Source organism: Bemisia tabaci, chromosome 7 (assembly GCF_918797505.1).
Source record: "Bemisia tabaci chromosome 7, PGI_BMITA_v3".
Taxonomy (NCBI): Eukaryota; Metazoa; Arthropoda; class Insecta; order Hemiptera; family Aleyrodidae; genus Bemisia; species Bemisia tabaci.
Window position 1 is genome coordinate 43608400 of NC_092799.1, and position 21916 is coordinate 43630315.

The 21916-nt window shown below is 34.5% G+C and overlaps 2 protein-coding genes across 4 annotated transcripts; both read right to left on the reverse strand.

The window, feature by feature from the left end:
* Window positions 1–993: 993 nt before the first annotated feature.
* On the reverse strand, window positions 994–5858 carry LOC109035850 (ADP-ribosylation factor-like protein 2-binding protein). Its single transcript, XM_072303017.1, has 6 exons — window positions 5737–5858; window positions 4502–4621; window positions 3572–3678; window positions 2899–2984; window positions 1606–1702; window positions 994–1187 (listed from the first exon to the last, which is right to left on the reverse strand). Exons 1-6 carry the CDS (start codon window positions 5765–5767, stop codon window positions 1125–1127), a joined length of 504 nt encoding a protein of 167 aa, XP_072159118.1. The 5' UTR covers window positions 5768–5858; the 3' UTR covers window positions 994–1124.
* A 146-nt stretch (window positions 5859–6004) lies between these two features.
* Window positions 6005–21885, reverse strand: LOC109035861 (alpha-(1,6)-fucosyltransferase). 3 transcript variants are annotated; one of them, XR_011900308.1, is made up of 11 exons: window positions 19860–20430; window positions 19206–19309; window positions 18270–18477; window positions 17470–17635; window positions 16621–16777; window positions 15873–16110; window positions 13934–14110; window positions 13478–13628; window positions 11876–12148; window positions 10742–11077; window positions 6005–6127 (listed from the first exon to the last, which is right to left on the reverse strand). XR_011900308.1 is itself a non-coding variant. In XM_072303016.1 (10 exons), exons 3-10 carry the CDS (start codon window positions 18458–18460, stop codon window positions 10931–10933), a joined length of 1500 nt encoding a protein of 499 aa, XP_072159117.1. In that variant the 5' UTR covers window positions 18461–18477; window positions 19206–19309; window positions 20449–21885; the 3' UTR covers window positions 7810–10930. The 3 variants fall into 3 exon arrangements, 2 of the variants coding, with proteins under 2 accessions (XP_072159117.1, XP_018905215.2); XM_072303016.1 differs by lacking the exons at window positions 6005–6127; window positions 19860–20430 and adding an exon at window positions 20449–21885 and having other exon boundaries at window positions 7810–11077; XM_019049670.2 differs by lacking the exon at window positions 6005–6127 and having other exon boundaries at window positions 7810–11077.
* Window positions 21886–21916: the final 31 nt, after the last annotated feature.

Genomic DNA, 21916 nt, shown 5'->3' on the forward strand with positions numbered 1-21916 from the left:
GTCCTCAATATTAATCGCTGTCCCACGAGCAACTCCCAACTTAATTGTATAGTTGGACCACAGCGCAACTGAGTGGAAAAAAAAAAGAAGCGAAAGCATAGGTGTGTCATTTTGTTGTATACTTGATTGACTGTTTTTATCTCCATTTGGTTGGCTTTGCTAATCATTTAATTTTGTCCTGTCTCCTACCTACAATCATAATAACTTGCTCAATTGTTAATTGTATTCTGTCAAAGTTAAACGGAACAGATTTTGATATATTTTATCAAATTTTGATGTATTTGAAAGGTAAAAAGGTTAACTTTAATTGTGCCAAAAGATGTTTAAACCAAACAATCTAGTCCAAAGTTATTGCAAGATTACGTAGTGAAATTTTTCATCATGTTTGAAATAAGGATCCAATTTCCCAAAACTTTAACTTCTGGTGTGTGGCATTCATCTTTAAAGTTATTTACGCAGATCATTCTGTCATGATAAACATTGAATTATTGCTTAAGAATATATACAGGAAAACGATTCTCCACAGCCAAAAATCCAATATCCAGTCCTTGTTTGAAACAAGTAAAAAAACTCAACTTCATCATCTTGTGATAACTTAGGATTGAAGCATCATTCCTATTGATACGGCTTTCAAAATGGTTAAAATTGACCTTTCTACCTTTAAACTGTCCATACATTTGATTTGTATATAAAGTTCTGTTGCGGGTGTTAAGTCTCTCAGTGTTTCGACTTATCAGCTGTGACAATTCACCATCTCAGTAACAAGTGTTTCTGGCACCCGTGCTTCGTTAAAAGCGGTGATTCCTCAAATTTGGATGAACTTTTAGCAAGAAAAAGGTGTCTACTTTCTGATCTTATCGGTTTTTGTAAAAACTTCTTTTCTTACTCTAGTCATGAACTTTGTTGCATTACTCTTTACAGCCCTGCCTTATAGCTTCTCAGCCATTCCTCATAGTCGTTACTCTTGCCATGAAAAAACAAGACCAGAAGAAATATTTACAAATGAAACTTTAATTTTTTTCTGGTAACTGAAAAAATTTGTGAGAACAGTGAAAAAACAAAAAAATTGTATAAAATTTTCTAACTACTTTAGGATATGGTAGTGTATTCTGAGGACCAGCTCTTCAAAATCTTACAGAACAGATGTTCAATCCTGAGTGTAGATCTCCGATTTGCCCCTCTTTCATCTGTAAAAAACGAAAACAAACTTGAATAATAGAACAGCAGAAGTTTAAAGTTCACTGGGAAAGGTCGATAGTTGAAAATTTCTTACACACTGATTCAATGAAGATCGATTGGTAGAACACTGATTCTTTCTTATACTCAATTGATATGGATTCAATTAATATTTATTCCAACAATCACCCTTGCATTGAATGGCATCACTTCTGTTGGCACACGTTCAATGGACCTCAATTTGTTTGACAATGATTTTATCCACAATGATTTGATGCGTCTAGAATGATCATTATAATTTTAATATTGAAAGAAGGAAAAAGCCTCCAAGTTAAAATTTTCTATAAATTTTCTGAAAATTTTCAACTTTTTTGAAGGAGCGTTAAATAGATTTTGTTACGACTAATACATCAAAAATTGAATACCTACTGCTTTGTAATCCAGTACCATTTGCTTAAATGCGATGAAGTCAGTCAGTGTAAACAGCATTTCAAATACCTCTCCGTCTAGGTCATTTTTCCGTTCTCTAAGAAAAAATAAACATTTACATATACTATGAATAGTGTTTTATGAGTTAATACCTTCTTATTTCGGCAGTGATTATCCACTTCATTGCCACATTTATTAGAGCATGCCATTGGTTGCACGGATTATGAACATAATGAAGTTTCACAGTGGGTTAGTTGCGCCGGCCGAAGAATCGTTTTATGATGATATCAGATTATCGATTAGCAAAAAAAATAGAATCTATCCTAATACCAAGTTTCTGTGTCCAATAGGGGCGAAGATATTGCCCCTCAAATACAAAGCGCATGAGATCAGTGCGAAAGTGCTTTCCTCAGTTAAGTTCCACCTTGGTTTTATTTGTGTTTTTGGTGGAGCAACCAGCGAAATTGTTTATAACACTAATTGACGAATCAAAGATGGAAAAAATCGTCCAATGTGTTACCACAATGGATAACATCATACACTGTGTTTTGCAGGGGGCAATATCTCTATTAATTTTGGTCGTAGAAACTAGGCATTTGGACAAGTTCTATCATTTTTTTGCTAATCTACAAGCTTGAAATCACCAAACCATGATTCTGTGACTAGCATAACAAACCCATTAGTTTTGAAGGTAACCGAACAGCTGAGACAAACCTATTCAGAGGGTTCTATGATTGGTTCCCATGAAAGGTTTCATCATATATTGTGATCTACAGCCCGTCAAGACATTGGTTAAGTGAAAGACATTTCTCTCCATTTTGAAATTTAAAAGTCTCTGCTAAATTTATTCATTTTTCAAGGAAAACGTAAGAAATTTTCATGGAATATACTAGGTGTGCAGGAAATTCAAAGAAATGACGTTTTTCGCTTCTGTTTGAAAAAATAACAGATAATTTACAATATTGCAGATCAATTAATGTATTGAGTCTTCTGATTTTCACTGCTGAACTCCACTCACATTGGATTATTTAGGATGAGTTTCGTATCTTCCTCATATATTACTGATAAGAATATTTAAAGTACTTTTTCGGGGAGTGCAACAGTAAGGGCTGAAGTGTATCATTACGTAGGCAATTAGTTTTCTAATTGGACAGCCAGCACATTCTAACTCACAGGTACTACAATAATTGCATACTTTGTTCCGTTTAGTCTTAAAAATATGGTTTTGAGGAAGACCGTGAGAGACTGAAAAATGTCAGTAGAGATCTTATCAGATTCAAAAACTTTACTTACATCAACTCCTGAATGAAGCTCTGCATAAAGAAATTCGGAATCTTCTTATTTAGTTCATTCTCAATGAATATTTCTATCATGTTCGTCTAAAATGATTAAAAAAAAAATATTGTATCAGAATTATTGAAGATAAGTGCAGTAACAGTAGAAAAAAAATTTAGCAGTTTTAGCTTGATCATAGTTCTTCATTTTCGTCTCAATGAAAAGGTTGCGAAACTGGTCCATTCTGTCATGCTATCTGAGACTTCTCAGTTTCCTTGCATTTATACTCCTACAAATGCAGACCCTTCCCTATTTTATTGCAGAACTCCCCCATGTTTCCAATGAAAAGTGCTAACTTCGCTCATGGTAAATAGCTCTCATTTTCAATCAGACACCTCATTTGGGTTGAATGTCTGTGTGGTGCAACTATTATGCTATCATGTTAGCGCAAATAAGAGACAAGAGTTATTTTACTCTCAAAAAATCGGTCAATTTTTAAGCTGCAACAAAACTGTTGGTAGAAGGAATATTTTTCTCCAACACTTACTAAATAAGTAGAGTCCTTTTATGGCTTTTGGTGGCCTAGAGTCTCTCTATGAACTTATCAAAAAGTATCATAAAATTTAAGAGATATGACGAACAACCGGGGCAAAGCACATAAAACTTATTTTATTTGCAGTAGAACACTCACATATTCTTGGAAAATGTCCATATAACATAGTTTGTTTTCCTCGCTGTTTTCAAAAGTTTGCCAATACTTCTCTAGGAAATTTTTCTGCATATTAGAGAAGTTGTCATCTGTAAAAACGAGGTTGATGTGAAAAAACTTAAAAAATGATGCAACTCATATAGTCAACATCGTAAAATCAGCTGTTTGTAGTGTTAAAGTTTGATTCCAACAGTTAAATATACTGACCGGTGGGATAAACTTTGGGACTTTTGTGAAATCTTCAAGTGTTCAGAATCTGAGTTTAACTCTTGAAGATGTTCTTGCACTCACTAAGTTACTCATTTGCTTTGCGGAGGAAAATTTTGTGTACAAGTTTTTATAAAAATAAGGGAAATTTTACGTAAAATAAATTGTATAACGTTAGAAGCCGTTTAAAAATTGCATTGGGGGGGGGGGGGGTGTTGATGAAGCATTACATACCCTATTATGTCACAGAAGCATTAAAAGGAGGATGGGGGTCGAAAAATCTGAAATTTAGCTACGCGTATTTTACAAACCATCCCTAAGCATCCATTCCCAGACAGATCAAAAAGGTATTATGTGGATGTGGAAGCTACCAGCGCTAATTTTAATATAGTTAATTAACTCAGGAGACACAACGTATGCTTTGACTGAAAAATATAAAAAGTAAAATAAAATTTTCTATTAAAACACTTTTTTTACTCTTTTCCTTTTCTTTTTTGACCAATTTTTTCCTAATACTGGTGTATAAATTTACACGAATACAGCTATTTCATTCCAAATGATTGCCATCAACAAAGGGATAAAAGCATAAAAATAGTAGAGTTTATTTCCGTTGATCTGCAGTTAAAAAATAATAATCTTATGCCATCTCTGTTCATTTTAAAATGACAAAACAAAGAGAATATTTAACTTGGTTTATGCACTCACCTATTAGAATGTCTTCTATACAACCAATTACTGTGTCAAACGTTGAGGGTTCTCGGCGGATAATTATATCTCCATCACTGTTGTCTAATTGATTGACGATATTAGAGAAATGAGGCAAACCTAAAAACCACACTGTCACATATTTCTTTGCTGCTTTATTGATGAGGGTTACAAGGGAAGAAAATTGTAGGTCACATCAGGTACTGTCCAAGTTGAACTAAGTTTTTAGTTTTCTGGAAGCTATTAAGACCTCAATTTCTGCAAAATTTTGAACGGTAAAGATTTCTTCTGTTCAAACTATTTGCTAAACAGTTACAAACAATTTAGAGTTTACTTCTTAAATGGAGACAAGTTAAAAGCTTGCACGATTTTGACAAAACCTGATGTGACTGATGGCTCTTCTTTCCCCATAATCCTCAAATTATTTACATCTAATTATTAGCATATATTCGACTATTGGCACTCTCCTTTCGTTCTACGTACTCCTCAAATCATTTACATCTATTATATTCATAGTACATTCAACTGCATTAATTTGATCGAAGAACGCCTTTGAACCTCGCACTACCTTCCCAACTCAAACATTTTTGATTGGTGTAACTTAAGAAATGTGTAAATACCTTAGTAAAGAGCAATTTGAAATTCCTATTACTTGGTGATCTCTTACAAAAAACTCAACATCACTAGCTACGATGATGGATATTATTTCTTTCTATCAGTAATGCCATCAAAATAAACCTATTTTAACTCCTCAGAACAGAGATAATCAATATACATGAAGAAAATATCAGAAATGAAACATTCAAATTGAAACATGAAATTATATATTTTAACCTTTCTTATTAGAAAGCAGCACTGGGACAAAAACCATCGCAAACGAGCTTCTGGAATTATTTCAGTACAATACTCCTTAACTTTATTTTATAAAAGATGAAAGTCAAATGTTTTACTCAGAAAAAATCTGCTGGAGTTGTTAGGAAGACTTTTTAGAACTGCATTTTAACATTTGAAACCAATTTGCTTAATCATTTAGTATGATAAGTTGAACTTTTGAACTATTCGAACTTGCAAGCAAGTAAGAAAAGGAGGAATATAAAAGTGGCAAAGGTACCTTTGTTACTTAATCAGGCTACTAAAGTATGTTAACAACTTCTTATCAATACATGCTTATTGTCTTAAACAATTTTTAAAGATATTTGGATGGAGGGGGAAGGAAGAGTAATTAAAGTACTTACTGCTTTTATTTGAATTAATTTTTGTATTCATGATATAAAGATTTAGAATATGACTTTCTTAACTTTGGAATGGAAACAAAAATTCAAAAATGTTCATAATACTGGAAGACAGGATGATAGGTTTCTAAAACGGTATTTTGAAACACTTCTTTGTTGACATAGCAACAGAGCCATCGCAGAACAATCAATACAAGGCAAGAAGCCCCTGCAATAGAGGAGGTATGCAAACAACACTACTCTCGACATAAAAATGCTAAAGAAATTATCTTCTACGAGAAATAATCTACTTGGGCAAAATTTTTCTGAGAATTTAATATATCGTCATGGGCTACGGAGCATCCAACATATTTCATGAAAATATTCGGTGTACCGAAAACAGGCTTGTCATCATCTGTAACGGAAAGAAGTAAAATTTGTCCAATATTATACATGGTGCCATTCGATCGATACCAACCTGTGGCAGTAAAACTTCCGACTTTTAAGTCTTCTGGAATAGAGGTTGAAAAAGAGTATGTGATTGTAATTCACTGCCAGTTATGTTCTTTAACTGGACCCCACTTTTCTGTCTTGTTGGCAAATGAGTTGGAAAATAAGTTCTTAGCATATTTCAACCTTTTTTCGACAATGGAAAGGGAGTGATTTTAGAACCAGCCATCGAATTAGAAATTTTTTAATGCTTGATGTTCATGTTCTGAAATTTCAATTACAGCTGGATAATGGACATGGTTATGGAATTTTGTGGTATTTTGCGCTGAGAAATTTCTATACAGATCATGATGCTCTTCAACAAAATCATTTATTAAATAGGGTGCACTAGTTTGCATGGAAGGAGAGAGTAAGGTGCCTACACACAAAAAGAACTTTTTCCAAATTCATCATTTTTTGGGTGACAAAATGCTAACTAGAGGAGTGAACCCAGTTTGTCATTAAGAATAAATTCCTAGAGGTTTACCTTCCCATAAGAAATTTTGTCTAATGCTCCTCATGTATAATGTACAGTTCCACTTCTTACAGCTTTACACTGAAATCGATGTACCTTCCAAGTCTACCTTCATATAATTTGGTCTCGCCAAACATTATATTCTCTCTTTATTTCTACATTGAACCCCAACTTGGAAAACTTAAAAGAACATAAGAAAGTGTGTTCAGTAGAGTTAAGTGAGGACGACACCACATGCAATACTGAAAGAGAGTAGAAATGCAAAATGCAAAGCTAGCTTTGGGGTCATTCCATATAGAACCTACCAGCTATGCAACCGCCCGACTCGGATTTTGATGATACATTTTTTTCTTGATCAGACCACCAAATAATGAACTTCTGCAAAATATTAGGTCTCAAATCGAAAAACTCACTGAGATATGAATTTTGGAAGTTTTAAGAATTTTCAAGAAAGAGACGTTTCGAACTTCCGAGAAAGAGAGGGTCATTTTCCCCAAAAAAATTCATCCCGGGCCCATTTTTCGTCGGATTGAAGTGAAAATTTGACACAATGTCCATGAAAGTATGTAAATTTGAGAATAAAATGCATAAAATGTTCGACTTCACTCATTGATGTGCTGCGGTTGATAGTTCGTTGTGATTTTGTCTGATTTTAGCGACAAAACCTTCCCCTCTTCAAATGCTCATAACTTTTGAGCTGCAAGTTATTTTTTGCTCCAATTTTTTTTGAAATGCTCCTAAGAGTATTAGAAAGACGCCTAAAGAACAATTCTGATGGCGTTTTGGGCATTCATGGCTTTTTTTTTCACTTTTGTCCGAAAAAGGCCTGAAAAACTGAAAATAACACCAAAATTATTCCGACAATCGACCATTACCCTGAAAAGTCAACTCAAAAATCGCTCAATTTTTGCCTGAATGGTCCTTACTGTGTGTACAATATGTTTGAAAAATAAAATCAATGGTATTTTGGGTTTATATATCTTTAACTTCGAGTTTTTTCCGAAAAAAGGCCAGCAAAACTGAAAAACACTGAAATTACACCAATTATCGGCTCTAACGTTGGAGTAGCAACTCAAAAATTGCTCACATTTATACTGAATGGTTCTCACTGCATGTGAAATGCGTCTGGGGAATAAAAGTGATGGTATGTTGGGTTTCCATAACCCTTTTCCCAACATTTTTACTCAAGAGAGGCTCGCTCAACTGAAAAAAGCGCTAGGAAAATCTCATTAACCGACCATTACATTGAAAAAACAATTGATTGGGGGCCCAGATTTTTCACCAAAGGACTCTTGTTGTATGGGAAGCACACTAACTTGAGGAGTGAATATAGCAAGGGATTCACTCTTAAAGGGAGGGAAAAAATATGTACAAAAATCATGTATTTAGATATTTTGCGATAAAAAAATAGAATGTTATCAATAAAGTAACTGTAAGGTTTGCCCTTGATTTACTCAATTCAGAACTTAGTTGCTTTTTCAACTCGAAGCATTAAATTTACTCCAAAAAACATTTTAATTCACGGACGCGGATGGATACATAAATGAAATCTCAAAGTCGTTTTCTTCCTCTGATTTGGATAGAACAAGCCCAAAGAACCAATGCCTATCACGCTCACACGCAACAACGAATTTGTTGAGATTTCTAGCATAACTTTAACTTACTCTGGGTTAGAGTAATTATTCAGGGCAATCAAGATCGTGATCTATATCAGCAACAGTCTAATTTATAGATCTGAAAATTCAAAAGTTTTTTGAAGTAAATTTAATGCTTTGAGTTGAAAAAGCAACTAAGTTCTGAATTGAGTGAATCAAGGGCAAACCTTACAGTTAGGTACTTCATTGATAACATTCTATTTTTTTAACGCAAAATATCCAAATACATGATTTTTGTACATATTTTTTCCCACCCTTTAAGAGTGAAACCCTTGCTTGAGATGTTGAGGAAATAAATAGGTAACTCAGTTTTTCAAAACTATAATTACAATACTTCAACTCTAGTCAGCATGAATAACCTCCCTCAATTTTTAACAATTTAATGTTCTGATAATTCCTATTAGAACTTTTTATCTTTTCCATTAATTTTTATTTCAGAATACATTTGAAAGTTATTAACCTCATTATGATGCCATCCAGGAGTCAGTAAATCACATTTAATGTGAATAGGGATGCTGTCAACACCTTCTCATCTTTTTGCCTTACATTTTCGAATATTTCTTATTAATTTTAGAACACTCATTAGTGATGGCTGGATTTCGTCCACTTTTGTCTTCTTCACCCCTATCTCCCAGCCATCACCAAGAATCACCCATAAATTTAATTACTAAACTTGCAGCTGATAACTACATAGATTATAGCCAGCCAATCTTGTGTAGGCTTGTTGTCTCACCACCCGTGACCTCAGCAAGTCTATATAAGCGTGCGCTGCCCTAAAACCTAGGTCTGTCTGTCTTTTCTCATCTCTTAGACCCCAGGTTCTTTACCATCTAGACCCGTACAAGTACAATTGTGCCCACTCTCGCATTCTTGCACATTTTCTGAGTGACTATTTTCTTTACTGTTTAACTCTTGTGATTCTGTGCTACTATCTCTTTTGACTCAGTACAACTCTAAATTTCATCTCCAAAAATTCAGTGTCTACAATTCTCAATCCATTCTAGTAGTTTTTTGATTCTACCTTTTATTAAAAATCAACTGGTGCCGAACGGTCTCACAAACTTTCAACCCGAATTTGAGTCTATCACCCGTGACATACTCATATTCCATAACAGATGCCTATCAGTTAAGAGATACCTACAGTTTTATTTCCTTACTTGAAAGCCGATCGTAAAGATTGGAGTGAAGGGGAAAACTACTACAACCAAGAATACACTATATTCACTCCTCAAGTTAGTGTGCTTCCCATACAACAAGAGTCCTTTGGTGAAAAATCTGGGCCCCCAATCAATTGTTTTTTCAATGTAATGGTCGGTTAATGAGATTTTCCTAGCGCTTTTTTCAGTTGAGCGAGCCTCTCTTGAGTAAAAATGTTGAGGAAAAGGGTTATGGAAACCCAACATACCATCACTTTTATTCCCCAGACGCATTTCACATGCAGTGAGAACCATTCAGTATAAATGTGAGCAATTTTTGAGTTGCTACTCCAACGTTAGAGCCGATAATTGGTGTAATTTCAGTGTTTTTCAGTTTTGCTGGCCTTTTTTCGGAAAAAAACTCGAAGTTAAAGATATATAAACCCGAAATACCATTGATTTTATTTTTCAAACATATTGTGCACACAGTAAGGACCATTCAGGCAAAAATTGAGCGATTTTTGAGTTGACTTTTCAGGGTAATGGTCGATTATCGGAACAATTTTGGTGTTATTTCCAGTTTTTTAGGCCTTTTTCGGACAAAAGTGAAAAAAAAAGATACTAAAGCCCAAAACGCCATCAGAATTGTTCTTTAGGCGTCTTTCTAATACTCTTAGGAGCATTTCAAAAAAAATTGGAGCAAAAAATAACTTGCAGCTCAAAAGTTATGAGCATTTGAAGAGGGGAAGGTTTTGTCGCTAAAATCAGACAAAATCACAACGAACTATCAACCGCAGCACATCAATGAGTGAAGTCGAACATTTTATGCATTTTATTCTCAAATTTACATACTTTCATGGACATTGTGTCAAATTTTCACTTCAATCCGACGAAAAATGGACCCGGGATGAATTTTTTTGGGGAAAATGACCCTCTCTTTCTCGGAAGTTCGAAACGTCTCTTTCTTGAAAATTCTTAAAACTTCCAAAATTCACATCTCAGTGAGTTTTTCGATTTGAGACCTAATATTTTGCAGAAGTTCATTATTTGGTGGTCTGATCAAGAAAAAAATGTATCATCAAAATCCGAGTCGGGCGGTTGCATAGCTGGTAGGTTCTATATGGAATGACCCTTTGAAACATTGGCAACTAGTGTCTTACATGATATTTTACCTTCAGGTTTTTTTGTAATTAGATTTAAAATGAGTGCAAAAAAATCAGCTGGTCGGGGTAAGGTATGTTTATAATAAGAAAGACTGACAATTTTTCAGAGACCTACGATTTTTTAATGTACTACTAGACGAATACATCCTGTTGTTATATTACAGTGATGCTTGATTCTCCTGCTTTGAAGTAGACTATGTTGCTGTTTGACCCAGCAATTACAATTGTTATGCAGTACATAATTGAGGAGAAAACTGGTGTCTTGCTATTCACTTCACATAGAATCCTTCACATACTGCTTCACGTATTTGCTAATTTGTGGTGAAGAGAGTAACGCGGATCTAAAAACCGATTGCCGATTGCCATTGATAGCTTGTTGATTTGTGGGGCATGAAATTGATGGGGACGTTGGGTAGGGTAGTCCACCACATTCAAAACTTTCACAGCCTGTAAAAAAAGGAAAAAAGGTATCGAAAAGCATAATTTGAGATTTTTGAACCAAGAATTATCCTTTAAAGTATACAACAATGGCAGTGAGAGGAAGTAAAATTATTAATATTGTACTTTTGAACAAAAAAAACTAGAGAGTTGAAAACTACTCTGCCTCTTTTCTTTTGTAATTTTTTTTTTTGAAAAATCGCTAACAAACAGAGGGAAGTGCCGTGAAGTTCCACCAAGATTTTGCTTCGAGCGTGCCCAAAATTTTCAATTCACGAAACTATTGGATTCCTATGGCACCGTTTTTGTGAATGAGCCACAGAGGAGCCAAGAAAATGTATAAAAAATTAACGAAAAGAGCCAATAGCTGAAGTGGCAAAATAATGCTCCTCTCATTTCAGCTCTAAGCTGGTGACAACTTAAGTACATCGACTTTCTGACTTATATCTATTCGCACTGTCCAACAAGTTTGTGAATTGAATCCTCGTGACCTATTAAAATTCCTCATCGTTTCTGTGATGCTGAACTTGATTTTTTCTTACTTTCATCCAATTGCGCGCGTAGCCATTCTTTTTGTGTGCTTTAGATAAGTTGGCTATGGTTTGCTTTTTGTTTGAGAGCAAATGCATCACAGATATCCGATATGCTGCCAAGCGCAAAGGTAAGTTGGTTTACTGTGCGTAACAGTCAAAAGTAAAGAGCTGCTACCTAACTTTTCTGACACAAGTTCTGGTAAAACGTCCTGAATGAAAAAATGTTACTTCCTTACGCACTTTAATAAATAAATCAGTCTGAGAAGTCACTTACTTTGAAAGATGGATATATTCCAGATTTAGAATTATTAAAAGATTGCTCTTTTAAGGTTGCCCTAGAATAGCCATTCCACAAGTTTCCCTCGTGAAATATTATACTTCCGTTTGTGAGAGAAAGCTCATCAGGATTTTGCGCTAAGTGGGTCTGAGTGACAATTCTTCGCTCTGGAACTTGTCCTTCAAAATAGTAATCGAGGTCAATGGATCTAAATCGATTGAAAGCATCTGGAATGAGAGAGTTCATCACTTCATACGCCAATCGGCAGACCTAAAAACAGACAGAGGATTTTTGAAATATTGATGGCTAAAATAGTTTACTATACTATTATGAAGTGATAACTAACCCAGCCGATTATATTTTAACAGAGATGTGGTATGTGAAGTCAGAATCACACACTGAATATGAGTGGCTGAATGTAACAGAATGTGGGAGTTATTGGTTTGTTGTTGAGTGATGCTCTGAATTTTTCGCTTGACGCGAATTTTGCCTGCTTTTAACGGGAACTGTGCCTTGAATTTTGCGTGTCAAGCGCGAAATTCAGGGCATTAACAAAGATCAGGACTTGGCTGTTATCAGTTTGTCTGAACTATTTGAATAAGTTTAATACAAATGTGGAGGAAAATTCAATTTTTGAGGAATGACATTTAGCTTCCATGTTCAGCTGCCAAATTCAGCGTGTAATTCTGGCATGAAGGATTTTTCCATGCGTAGCATAAATACTAGGCCGATAAAATTGGCTATTGCTCTTTTAAGAGCTTGGTATAAAAACCTTTAGATTTTGTTATTCACGCTAAGATGTCATGGAATATCAATGGCTAAAGTCGAAAAATATGTGCCTCAAAATACCTTCTTGTAAATTTTAACTTACGTGTTATTCTTTTTTAAAAAGAAAACTGACAAAAAGTTTTCACTGCAGTTTTCTGTGAATTTTGTTCATTCACTCTAAGAAAGATCACACAAGATTGCTAGAATTTATTCTAATTATTTTTCCCAGAGAAACATTAAAAATAGACCGTGACTTTTAAATGTTGCAATGAAAATATGCAATTTTCGCATTTAGCCATTAACATTCGTTCTTTCCTTTCCAGGGGTGTATGGTTTACAAGAATTTTAAAGCTCTAAAGTGGATAGGTCCTCATTAGAAAGAAAAGATGGCTAAAACACCTTGTGAATGTTATGATAGATATCGACGGTGAAACTACCAAACCACGTATCTCGGCTTGCGACGTTGCAGACTTCCTGTCATACTTTATTTTTTAAATGAAAAGCTACTTAACGTCCAGTCTTGAAAATTTCCGTGATTTTTCCTCTTTGTGCGGAGAAAATTCCGTGAAAATTTCAAGGAATGATATTGATTTGGTCTACTTCAAAAAAATAAAATGTGAGCGGAGATTTTTAAACACCGCAAACGAGATACGTGGTTTGGTAGTTTCACCGTCGATATCTTAATGAACCTTACTTTAAAAAGTAGGTATTATAAAACCTCCAAACTGACCATTACATGGACGTTAGTGATTTCTGCACAAATCAATTGAATTCTTATGCTGCGTCATCTTAATACAATAGTAGGAGAAAAAGTGCATAAGACTGAAGTACCTCAGAGGAGAAAGCGCATACGAGAAAATCAGATCGGGCAAGGTAATGAACGTTCGTTAAAACAGCATTGAGCGCAACTACATTACACTGGTTCTCCTGAACAGTGAAAAGAGAAAAATTTCCATCCCCAAGAATACTATAATCTGGATACCTGGAAAATTAAAAAGTAGACGTTCAGTAAGGAGCTTTAAAAAAGAAATTCAAGGATGGTTTTTGAAGTACTGTGCATTATACATCTTCTCAAAAAATATTGATACCGAAACCAAATAGTTTATTCCATTAAAAAAGTTGCACCTCAAGATTCATCAGGTGGGAGAGAGCTAAGAAAATCAATTTTCCAGCATTATTATCAGCGCTCACGCTGTCAGATCCATACATGTGAGAACTTGGTTGAAAGAGTACGATTTTTTTCCCATGTCTCTGGATGTATACTTAAAATAATTTGAGAGGACTCACTTTTCTTGAATCTCTTCGAACAAATCAACGTCATTAGTTGCCAAGAATATTGCTTTCTCCATCACTGGATAGCTTAAATTCAACCGAGAATAGTAATCCTCAACTTCCGACATGTAATCTTCAACAGGGCGGTAGATTCCTGTATGGTCAAAGCGTGTAGGCCGATGAATGTGAACTCTAAAAAAACAACAACAGAAAAGACTGAGGATAAGCAAATCAATCACATAAAATCCTTGTGAATCCCGAAAGATTCATCATTATCAATACTGGATGTAGTAAATCGACTTCTGTTTGTAAGCTTTTTAAAGCGTGTTAAACGATTTGTATTACACAGATATGCACATATATATACATATATACTACACAGATTACATTTGATTTATACAACTCTCGTCATGATGTTTGCTTCCAAGGTCTATTATTCTAGATTCCTTTTCTACCTATCTTCATATACATCTTCTATCTTTAAATCTTCGTCTCTTGGCAAAATTAATGTCATTGCTTTATTTATTTTTGAAAAAAGAAAATACCATCATTAATTTGGGCGAACAGAGAAAATATACATCAATATTTGGGTCAACATCTCCCTGATTATATAAAGGATGAATATATTAGTATTTCTGTATCAAAAAACTTAGCTTTTGTCTTCAGAGATACAATGATTCTAGTCCCAGTCAATTTGTTTTATTGAAAAAACAAAAAATAAATAAAAAAAAACAACTGAAATGTTAGACATACAATTTTCATGTCTTTCTATTTGTATCAATAGGTACTTTTTGCTTAACTTACGAACGTTGAATGCAAATTAACTTTATTGAAAAAAGAAAATAACGTCATTAATTTGGGGGAACATGTGGCTGATTATATGAAGGAGGTATATTCCAGTATTTTTGTTTAACATATTAACTCACGAGAAAATGTTCGTACATTTATCATCTAGTATTAATTATTTTTTGATGATTAGTCTAAAACATTCAATACAACCATTAAAAAGTAACACCCATCGTCGGGTATCGAACTCCCGATCGCCTATTGCCCGCACCTACTCAAAAACATGAGGCGGTTTAGTCAACTAGGCTATAACGAAACGGCGTGTGAGAGAGTAAAAATAGCATACAAAAGACTCGGGCAATGGGCGGGACTTATCACAAGAGACCTTGACGCTTTGTTGCTTTTGGGATATGAGAGAAATGAGCTAAGCGCATTGCTGTAGGAGCCATGGTTCGCACTGTTTTCATGTCTCTCAGGGTTCATCTCAGCATGCATTTGCCATCGCGGCAGTAAGCTGAGGCGATATTTGTTTATCCATGAATTAAATCAATCAATCGAGCTCTGATTTTGACTTCTTTGTCCGTAACGAGTCCTCCAGAACAATTTTCCACCTTGTACGATGGTTATTATTTCTTTACTTCTATTTGTAAAATTTGAGGTGGGATAATGGCGGCTTCTCAAGAGCACCGAGGTAGGCGATCTTTTGCACCAACGAACAGAAAACTGATGGCGAAAAATAACCAATCAGAACCTCCCAAAAAAAAGAATTTGCCCAAAATCGGAACTTCGTGGTTCTGCGCAGATTTACCAGTCAGACACGACATCTCAAGGTGGAAAAAAACTCGCTGAAAGCGAATTTTAGAAATCAACACAACTTGACGTAGAGACATGATTGGCTAAAAAATACAACGGTTTTTGATACATCGGAAAATCAACCAAAAATCGAAGACTGGGCGAAACGCTCAAGGTCGCAGAGGCATAGGGAATCCCATAGCGATAGCAACGGAACGATTGTAAAATCATGGGAAACTCCGTTCCCATGACAAAATTTTATACATTTATTAAATTTCCAATGGAATTCCTCTTGATGACAAAAAAGTATTTGTAGATACTAACACAAAGATAGAGTATAACAAAGGGATAAGTCATGTCTTTTAACAGCACTTACCCAACTACTGGATTAAAAAACTCTGTTTCATTGGCAAATGTGTTCAGAGCTTTTTGAACACTAGGTTGATACTTCATCAAATACTGTAAAAACTGAGCAGTCCACCAAATTTCAGGGTTGCTATGAACCTTAATAAGTCTGGAAGCAAAGTCCTTGGGAATTGTTCCAGGTAAGAAGTCTTGTCTTCCAGAATATGCTGAAAGGGGCATCAAGTCTATGGTATTAGGTTGAAGGGAATCTGGAAATAAAACAAAATAAATAAATTAGAGTGATCTTTCTTCTTAATCTTGATTCTATCATGCTACAAATTGTACCTCCAGTATCTGCAAGAAAAAAAAAATTGGGCCCCATGTATTGGAATGAGAACAATGTAGATTCACTTCTTACAAATATATATATATATGGCTAGAATACTTTGAGTGACAAAATGGTAGAATAATGCTCGACTTACACTATTCTAAGGAGGAAATACCAGACAAAAATAAAAAATTAGAATTACGTAAACAGCATCCTGCAGAACTCTACTTAGCATTAAAACACCTTCATAAATACGGCGCTGGGCACAGCACTAAAGTACAATCCTCGCTCTATCTGCAGTTACTTGCTTTCATTTAAAATTTTAACAGAGCTGAAAGGCAATTCTAATTGAATATTGATTCCAAGATGTGTGAACTAAATATAATAGATTTTTTCTTTTTCAAAACAAAGCAAAATCATCGGTAAATGAAGGAATTCTGATGCCGACTACCTTTTCCGCATGTTCCACTGATAGGTAGGAACATCGATTCCCATCGTCTCATTCCATGATGTTCATCACCTTCCTTCACTATTAATGTTCTGCCATGACCAAAGGCAATCATCAAACAGTAGGTAAGATGGTGAAGGACACAGGCATAACAACATGTCTGCAAAATAAGTTAGAATATGAAAAATGCACCAGAGGACAAGGAATGAAGTTTATCGCAGCAAGTGTAACAGATTCCTTCGTCCAAAGTAATTGAATTTTGTAAAATTACTGATTAAGTTTTTTTTTTAAAGAAATTCAGTACTAACAGTTTTTATTGTACACCCCTCTACTTGACTTTAAGGACAGCTAATCATTGTCATCAAACAGAAAATTGTGCGATTTTATTTTGTGTTCTCTCAAGCGTATTCCAGTATGATAATTTCCTGTGTAAATAGCACCTCCTTTATATTTATTTCAATAAATAAAATATAAGGCAAACTTTGACATTGTAGCTATCAAGAAACGTAAGTCACACTAGTTTTAATATTGATTTGCATGGTTTGACTGTAGTTCAGGGGATCATTTAGAGTAAAAGAAAATTCAACACTGTGGGCAAAGGTTGAGAGACTTTAATCTCAATTGCTGTGTTATAAAAGTGATGTGTTTGCTTTACCTCCTCAAAGAATAAAAAATCAATATTACTGACTGAAATTTTTACAGAATATTCCTTGGGAGAAAAAAAAGCAGAAGAATTTTTGATATTAATTTAGCTCTCTTTGGAGACAAAGTATTTGGGTCAACTTGCGACATTGTAATACATTCAAAATACATGCTTTTGAATTTTGAATGGATAATTTCAGTTGAAAATACCTTGATCAGAGTACAAGTAAACTTTTCTGCTCGGAAGCAATCTGTTGGATTTTGGAGCCTCTCAATACGCTGCTGAACAAGATTAGCGAGGTCATTCAGTTCATGCCAACGCCATGAATCATGACCATCAAAGGAACTAATAGAGGAAAGATCTTTCAAAATCGATCTGAAACAAAAATAAATACAGTTGTACTTAGATTGCAGATATAAAGTAAGCACAATTTTTGATTTTTTTTTTTTTTTTTTTTTTTTTTTAAAAAATAGTACTTAAGCCTTCAATGAAAAAAGGAGGTGAATAATATTTTAGTGACATACGTTAGAGAAAAACGAGTTTAAGGGCAGAAATTGAACGAATTGAACGACTCTTTTTAAACAAGTCAATAAAAGTATGTTGCACAGCTGAAAATCGACTTTCAATGGTCAAACCTCACACAATGTTAACTCAAAGACAAATTTAATTGTTTAAAATCACCAAATAGGTACTTAAATTTTTCCTAAAGTCCACCAGCCACTTTCTTTCACCACAGGCGAGGAAAAGTCGCAAAATTCTGTGCATTAGTATAGATCAAGTCATCCTCCAAGAAATTGAAAAGTAAAAAGAAATTTGGGATGTTACAGAGGTAAGTCATTCTAAAGTTTTACTATCGATGCAACATCCTGAGAGTTTTCGTGTTTTGGGCTTTGTCCCGCAGCAGTTAGGTCAGTCTACCTGTCTAAGTACCTTTCAATGTAACATTATGTTCCAGAAAAAAAATGAAAGGAGATAAAACTGGACAAGGTAAAGAGAGGCAGACACCTACCTTTTATACTCTAGACCCAAACTCAGTAAGTTATTAAAATCGTCATTCAACTCTGGCACTTTTTTCTTCTTTTCTTTGATCACTTTTTTCACCTGACTTGAGATGAACCACCAAAAATCTTGAAAATCGATGTACAATTTTCTTCGTAAAGTTTCATATTCGAGGCTTGGCACAAAATTGAATCTTGGCATTAGAGGTGGTACGATTTCTGAAAAAGAGACAAAAATAACTGAGGAAGCAAAAGCCATTTCTGAATCGGGCGCCACACAAACACACAAGGAACTACTCGGGGAACATAGTTTACCTACAGATTCCTGTATTATTCGAATCGTGAGAAACTCAAGAAAGTTCATTGGATCGATTTTCTTTCTCTTGCATCAAATTTTATCTGACAGTGCTCCATTTTTACTGAAATTAAGTTTATCCAATACTTGTACAGAAACAGAAGCATGCCAGAGATTAAACATGCGTAGGAAGTCTTTTTTCTTTAAATGTAAATTTTAAGATTCCTTTCTTTAATATTAAACTGTGTACAACTGAGAGAATATTTCACCATAAGCAACTACTGTGAGCTTTATCTGATGGGATAAACTCTTAGAGAGTAAACAGCAGTAGTGCAGAGAGTTTCAGTCTTCCGCATTTCCCTGCGTTTGCCCGTTAGCTTTTCACATTTTTCTCAGCGGCCGCCAAGAATATTTCCTTCCGTCATTTTCAAAGATGACCTGTTTTTTTGCTCATCAGGTTTTCAATTTACAAGGCGTTGATGTTGATTATCCTAAACTTCGGAATGATTTGCAGTACTCTGGTTGCCCGATCGTGGTTGTCACAGTAGCTAAACTTCGGACCCTAAACATTTCCCCATTTCTACAATTTTAAGGGCTTTCAGCATATTCACACACCTGCCAGTAACCACAGTAAATGGCAAATGGTACTTACTGGCTTGGAAAATTCCAGTGGGTTGATTAGTGACTCTATACAAAGGTACTAAATTTGGAGGTGTTGGTCGAACTAAACGTTTTCGAGAACGCCATGGAGGATACCTTTAACAAAAAAGGCAAGATATAAATACAAGCACATATAAACTGGACTGCTTTTTGCAATTTGGAGCTATAAATTTTGGCTCATCTGAAAAAAGACTTACGTGCACTAATGCATAGCCAGGAAAACTAATGGCACAAACGTTGTTTTTAAACCGGGCCGGAGTTTATAGTTCCTAATTGCAAAATGTAGTCCAACTGAAGAAGAAGATAAGGAAGATGCTCTATTTTCTTTATAATGAGAGGTTCTGAATAAAGTTTAAAAAAAAACAACAACATTGTAGAGATAGTTCCAAGAAGAAAGTAGGTATGCAATGCAGATGAGATTTGGCTCGTGCATCAAAGATGAAACCTCATCATCTCTCGTCAAAAATTTGAAGCGGAGAAAAAATAGTTTGAAAATGATAATACTAGTTAAATTTTGGCCTTTACAATTTACATTGGGTCTTACAGAAGAGTAAATTTCAAATTTCTTTTCTCGGTTCAAACACGCTACAACTTGGTGAGATAAGAACCTACTTACATACTACAAAAGTAATGTCATGATACATACCCAAAATAACATTTCTCAAACAGAGTTTTCAACTCTGCATTCTTTTTTTCAAGGAATTCAACTTTATCTGAAGTTTTGACTAGGCTTTTTAGTGTCAGCAACTGAAATTGTGCATCACGATTTAAAATATACACTGCACAAAATAGAGATACAAACCAAAAAACTACAGCAAAACACACCCCTCGATTCCATACAATATTTCTTGCAGTTAACATCACAGTTGTTGCAATCATTTCATTGAAACAAAACCTGTTTATTTAATCCTCAAAGTAAGATTTAAGTGCACGTGCTAATAAACACTGCAACTAAAAGGGTGTAAAGTGATTTAACTTGTAGAAGGATCTGATCCGTTTTTCCCCCAAATTTTCATCATTAAGAGAAGGGCATTTTTCCCCTCTGCTCTATTTAGTCACGACGATCTTCATTCAAAAGAAAAAAAAGCGTTCTGAGGCTCATGAATCTAACATTAAATAACCAGGGGCTGAGATTTTACTAACTGACAGCATAAAATGAGGAGCATATCTAATTATAAAGGATCAAAATATAAATTCTGGGTGAATCTAGTAATAACTGAACCAAACATGGGTACCAGCTGAAATTGGAATCATTCCGAATGATGGGAGCTTGTCATAGAGATGACAGACGATAGGTGCACTTTGAATTGACATCTGTCCAAACAATTTGATGGGATCTCACACTTGTTCTGCCTATGAAAGAGCAAAAATAAAGTTAGAAGTGAAATATGTAGGTAATTGACTGCTGAGCAGGGTCATGACATGATAGCAGTGAATATATTTGTATACTTATTATTTCTTACGTTCCATTTTTCCTGATTGTTGTTGCCAAAATTACAAAAATTCAAGATTTTTCTATTTTCAAGGAATTGAAACATGAAATAGATTCTAATACATCATTTGAGTTTGGCTATTTTACAGCGTTAGTTTTGAAAGAAATTAAGACCGATTTACCTACTGATTTTACTGAAATTTAAAATGAAATAAATGAAGTTTGAAATTCCTTTGATACTATGAAATCGAAGGCGAAAGTGCGAAACCACGTAACTCTATTGCAGCATTTCAAAATTTCTGCTTTGACCTATTTTATTTTGTCTACGGGAAACATATCAACTTTATAGCTTGCAATTTATACAGAAGATTTGCTAATATAGAAGAAAATTCAAGTAAGTTTTAAAGAAATTAGATTGACTAGTTTTCCAAAGAAAAAATAAAGTATGACAGGAAGTCAGTCATGTTTTAAACGGAGATACGTTGTTTCGCTTTTTGGCCATCAATATATGCATGGGTAATTGTTTGATACAGAATCCTGCATGTCCACCAATGGCAATTTAGAAATGAAAAAATATTGAGTACAGGATATCAGAAAATCAAAGAAATCGCCAACATGGGCGAGATTTTACTGAAATTGAACCTTTAAAAGTAATAAATTTTGGAATTTCCTTGGAATGTCATGGAATCTGTGCATTGGTAAAGAATGACTAAATGCAGAATTCCGTTTTTCCCACAATTGCAAAACAGAAATAAACAAATATTCAGCGCTGATTTTACCTATTTTTCGAAAAATCAATTGTTATTGACTCAGAGTACAATACTCTCAGGAGCCTTATTCATCAACATTGTAAAATTAAAGCACTTTGCAATTGAATCCCTTGTTTCGGAAATTGCCCAACTGTGAGGAAAAATCCACGAGGAAATGAAACACTGAGCTCACAATCAGCCATATCGTTAGCAAATGAAAAATGTTTCCAGCGCATGTTATTGTTGCAAATTTTTAAGTCCTTTCAATTATCTGATAAGAACGTTCTGATTATGATGGAGTTAGGAACTTTAGACAAATAGCAAAATTTGCATTTATCTTTTCAATGTAAAATGACAAATGAAAAGAAAAAGAGGAGATAAAAAATGTGCATAACCTTACAAGCCATTTTTTGGAAATATTCAAACCAGAATTTTCATTTTTAACAAGTTGGGTAGTTTCCGAAGCAAAACATTCAATTTTCTTCTTGCTGTAATTTTAAACTTGGTTCCTTCTACTTAAAG